This window comes from Centrocercus urophasianus, unplaced genomic scaffold (genome assembly GCF_019232065.1).
Source record: "Centrocercus urophasianus isolate 14NV4802_14NV808 unplaced genomic scaffold, USGS_Curo_1.0 seq_990, whole genome shotgun sequence".
In the NCBI taxonomy this organism is placed as follows: domain Eukaryota; kingdom Metazoa; phylum Chordata; class Aves; order Galliformes; family Phasianidae; genus Centrocercus; species Centrocercus urophasianus.
This window is the reverse complement of record NW_024885633.1, coordinates 8,765-13,342: the sequence shown is the minus strand read 5'-3', so window position 1 is coordinate 13,342 and position 4,578 is coordinate 8,765. Positions and strand designations below refer to the sequence as shown.

General features: G+C 67.5%; 1 protein-coding gene across 1 annotated transcript in view; it reads left to right on the top strand.

Annotated features, from left to right (window-relative positions):
- Positions 1-493: 493 nt before the first annotated feature.
- LOC122171823 (collagen alpha-1(I) chain-like) overlaps positions 494-4,578 on the top strand; it is a gene marked incomplete at its 3' end in the record, with an annotated part of 12,152 nt that continues 8,067 nt past the window's right edge. The window contains 20 exon segments of the mRNA XM_042839598.1: positions 494-514; positions 810-854; positions 1,132-1,185; positions 1,302-1,355; positions 1,471-1,524; positions 1,630-1,683; positions 1,836-1,889; positions 2,010-2,054; positions 2,303-2,356; positions 2,446-2,490; positions 2,641-2,694; positions 2,903-3,001; positions 3,095-3,139; positions 3,228-3,326; positions 3,595-3,648; positions 3,735-3,842; positions 4,011-4,064; positions 4,149-4,247; positions 4,364-4,417; positions 4,499-4,571. Coding sequence (XP_042695532.1) covers positions 494-514; positions 810-854; positions 1,132-1,185; positions 1,302-1,355; positions 1,471-1,524; positions 1,630-1,683; positions 1,836-1,889; positions 2,010-2,054; positions 2,303-2,356; positions 2,446-2,490; positions 2,641-2,694; positions 2,903-3,001; positions 3,095-3,139; positions 3,228-3,326; positions 3,595-3,648; positions 3,735-3,842; positions 4,011-4,064; positions 4,149-4,247; positions 4,364-4,417; positions 4,499-4,571 — 1,219 coding nt within the window.

Genomic DNA, 4,578 nt, shown 5'->3' with positions numbered 1-4,578 from the left:
GGGGGTGACAAGGGGAGCGGGGACGGGATGTTAATGGGGACGGAAATGGGGTGGCAATGGGGACAGTGATGAGGTGGTGCTGGGAACAGGGATGGGGTGGCCATGGGGTCAGGTGGAATGGAAAGGGGAAGAGGGATGGGGGGTGGCAGTGGGGACAACAAGGGGTGGTGATAGGGAAAGGGACTGGGTAACAACATGGGCATCAGTAAGGTGGGAATGGGGGCAGGGATAGGATGGCAATGGGGACAGGAAGGGGTGACGATGGGGTCAGCAAGGAGATGGTGACTGGGAAAGGGGTTGGGTAGCAATGGAGAGGTGAATAGGGTAGGATTGCAGACAGGGATGGAATGGCAACGGGGACAAGAAGGGGTGGTGATGGGGACAGAGATGAGGATGGGTGCCGGTGGGACAAGGATGGAGTGGAGATGGGGGTGGGTAATGGGTAGCAATAAGGACACCAGAGGGGTAGCAATGGGACAGGGATGGGGTGGCAATGGAAAGAGGGATTGGGCCGGTATGGGGACATCAGAAAGGCAGCAGTGGGGGGTGACAATAAGGCAGCAATAAAACGGAGACTGAAATAGGTGCAGGGGACAGAGATGTGAGGGGGGCAAGAGGGACATCAGCAGGGCGGTAAGGAGCCAAGGTGCTGGGGATGGGTGCAGGATGGCTCTGGGACAGAAATGGGGTGGCAGTGGAGACGCCAGTGGGGTAGGAATGGGGTGGGGATGGGGTGCTGATGCAGCAACGGGACGAGGATGGGGAGGGGGGTGGCACGCGCTCAGCTCTGTCTCCTTGTTCCCCCCCAGGGCCCTGCTGGACCCCGTGGTCTCCCTGGCCCTCCTGGTGCTCCTGTGAGTATCTCCTCCTCCTCCTCCTCAGCTCATTTTTGGGGCCAAGCCCCCCATGGACCCTTTGGTCTGGGTGCCCTTGGTGGCAGGGGTGGGCGCAGGTTGGATGAGGGCAGGATGCAGCATTCCCCCCCCACCATGCATAAGGAAGCCCACAGTGATGGGGATCCACATGGGGTGGGGAGGGGGGGATCTGAACTCATCATCGAGGTCTTCAGACCCAGCTTTCCCTTTTTCTGACCCGTTTTTCCCCCTTTTTTTTTCCCCCACTGAACCACAGGGCCCTCAAGGTTTCCAAGGTCCCCCTGGTGAACCCGGCGAGCCCGGTGCCTCCGTAAGTGCAGGAACTGCAGCTCTGCCCCCCAACCCCCAGCACTGCTGGGAAGGGGCAGCAACGGGGAGCCTTGCACCCCCCAGCCCCCCCCCCCACACCCCTTTCTTATCTCCTAGGGACCCATGGGCCCCCGCGGCCCCGCTGGCCCCCCTGGCAAGAACGGCGATGATGTAAGTGGCAGAGGGTCGGACCCCCCCTCCCTGTCTGGTGGCACTGAGCCCCCCCCCCCCCCCCCGACGGCGCAGCGCTGTGGGGCTGTGCCACCAACTGTGTCCTTGTCCATAGGGTGAAGCTGGCAAACCCGGCCGTCCTGGCGAGCGTGGACCCCCTGGCCCCCAGGTGAGGCTCCCCCCATGGTTGGGGGCCCCACGGCGTGCACAGCACACAAGAGACGGGGGCACGGGGACCAGTGGCTCTGTGTCACCCCACGGCCTTTCCTTGTAGGGCGCACGCGGTCTCCCTGGAACTGCTGGTCTGCCGGGCATGAAGGGACACAGAGTGAGTTCTGCATCCCCCCCATGAGATGTGGGGCGAACTGAGGACACCCCCAAGCCGGGGAAACCCCCGTGGAACCCCAACACCCAGCCAATGAGTTGGGGGGGGTGGGGGGTTGGGGGCACTGACGCTGACCCCCTTCCTCTGCCCCCCAGGGCTTCAGTGGTTTGGATGGTGCCAAGGGTGAGCCCGGCCCTGCTGGTCCCAAGGTGAGCAGAGCTGCTGGAGCAGCTCACCCAGCTGCCCACCCCCACTGCTGCCACTTTGGGGCAGAAAACCCCAATTTGGTTTTTTTGGCATATTGTTGTTATTATTATTTGTTGTCCTAGGGTGAGCCTGGCAGCCCTGGAGAGAACGGCGCTCCTGGGCAGATGGTGAGTGCTGGGTGGGTGCTGGGTGGGTGCTGGGTGGGTGCTGGGTGGGTGCTGGGTGGGTGCTGGGTGGGTGCTGGGTGGGTGCTGGGAGACACAGTGAAGGGGGGGGACACGGTGCCCCCTGAGGGGCTGCATCCCCAGGGCTGCTGGGGGGAGAGGGGCTTAGCAACGAGAGCATCATTGGGGCCAGGGGGCACAGAGATGCTAAAGGGAAAGCAGCCCACCCTGACCCTTCTGTCCCTCCGCAGGGTCCTCGCGGTCTTCCCGGCGAGAGAGGCCGCCCCGGTCCATCCGGTCCCGCTGTGAGTATTGGGGAACCCGGGGCTCGGACCCCCCCGGCACCCCATCGCGCCCCCCATCGCCGCAGCTCACGGCCGCCTCTCTCCCTCAGGGCGCTCGCGGTAACGACGGTGCTCCCGGTGCTGCCGGTCCTCCTGTGAGTGCCCCCAACCCTCCGAGCTCCCCCCGGCCCGGCCTGGGGGGGGGGTCTCCTGCGAAGGGTCCCCATCCCAGAGCCGCGCTTCCCGGTAAGCCCGATGCGCCGCGCTGTTCTCGTCTGACGCATCCATCCGCTCCCCCTACTTAGGGCCCAACCGGTCCCGCGGGTCCCCCCGGCTTCCCCGGCGCTGCTGGCGCTAAGGTAAGACCTCCGCCCCTCGGCCGCGGCCCCACAGCCCGGCTGGGGGTTTTGGGGGAGGTGGGATGGGGGATTTCCTCCCCCGTGCTCCGCAGCGCCCGTCGGTGGCAACGGGGCCGGCACCGCCAACGGCTGCGCTGCGCGGAAAGGAGGAGCGGTGCGGCTGCGGGCGGCCCGGCCCTGACTCTTTCTCCCTCCTCTTCCTCCCCAGGGCGAAACAGGTCCCCAAGGTGCTCGCGGTAGCGAAGGTCCCCAAGGCGCCCGTGGCGAACCCGGTCCCCCCGGCCCAGCTGGCGCTGCCGGTCCCGCCGTGAGTGCCCCCCCGACGGCGTCCCGCCCTTCAGCCTCGCGTCCCTCGGGCTCCCACGTAACCCTTCCTCTTCCTCCTCTTTCTCTCCACCAGGGTAACCCCGGTGCCGACGGTCAACCCGGTGCCAAAGGTGCTACGGTGAGTTGTTGGCGCCGCGTCGCGCTGCCGCACGCGGTTCCCGGTTCGGGGGTCCCTCGCCCTCACCGCCCCTCTGCCCGTCCCTCAGGGCGCTCCTGGCATCGCCGGTGCCCCCGGCTTCCCCGGTGCTCGCGGTCCCTCCGGACCCCAAGGTCCCAGCGGTGCCCCCGGACCCAAAGGGAACAGCGTGAGTACCCCCGCATCCCCCCTCCACCCCTCCGCTCGCCCTGTGGTGGGCTCTCAGCCCTTCGTTCCAGCGCTGGGATGGAGATGGGGCACCGAGTCGATGGCGTTGCGATGGCTCCATCCTTTGGCCCATCGGTGCACCGCCCCACCGGGCGCATCTCCGCGCCCCCACGGCACTACGAGCTGCCACCACAGGGCCTGGGGGGGCTCAGCACCCCCTCCCCGCTCCCGCCAGCACGGTTCTGAGCATCTCCCCTCCTCTTTCCCAGGGCGAACCCGGCGCTCCAGGCAACAAAGGTGACACCGGAGCCAAAGGCGAACCCGTAAGTGTCCCCAGGAGCCACCGACGCTCAGCGCAGCCCCGGCTCAGCGTCTCCTCGCGGCCGCTCACCCCGCTCTCCCCCCGCAGGGTCCCGCTGGTGTCCAAGGCCCCCCCGGCCCCGCCGGTGAGGAAGGCAAGAGAGGAGCTCGTGGAGAGCCCGGCCCTGCTGGGCTGCCCGGTCCTGCAGGAGAACGGGTGAGTCCGCCTTGTCCTCCCCCGGCTTCAGCCCGATGGAAACGCCGATGTCCCCGCGGCATCCCACGCACCTCGAGGTTTCCTTGGAGCATCTCGGCTGCTCGGCCCCACGGCTGTGCCCCATAGGGTCCCCCCACCCCGCTCTGACCGTTCTCCCATCCCTCGCAGGGCGCTCCCGGTAGCCGCGGTTTCCCCGGTGCTGACGGCATCGCCGGTCCCAAGGTGGGTTTTTTTTTCCTTCCTGCGTGAGCGCAGCTCTGCGCCCCCTCCCCATCCCGGATCTCGATAACCTCCGTTCTCTCTCAGGGTCCCCCCGGAGAGCGCGGTTCCCCCGGTGCCGTCGGCCCCAAAGGATCCCCCGGTGAAGCCGGACGCCCCGGAGAACCCGGTCTCCCCGGTGCCAAGGTGAGCGCGGCGGGGGCACCGTGCGGCGGGCAGAGCCAACAGCCGGCCCTGCCCACGTCCACCCCCAAAACCCCCCCGAGCCCCGTGCCCTAACCCGGCCCTAACGCTCCTCCCAGGGTCTGACTGGAAGCCCCGGCAGCCCCGGTCCCGACGGCAAAACCGGACCCCCGGTAAGTAACCCCTATAGACCCCCCCTTCCCCCCCCCATAACGTGCAGTTCACTGACGGGTTCTTTGCTCTCCCCACCTCAGGGTCCCGCTGGTCAAGATGGCCGCCCCGGCCCCCCCGGCCCCCCCGGAGCCAGAGGTCAAGCTGGTGTGATGGGTTTCCC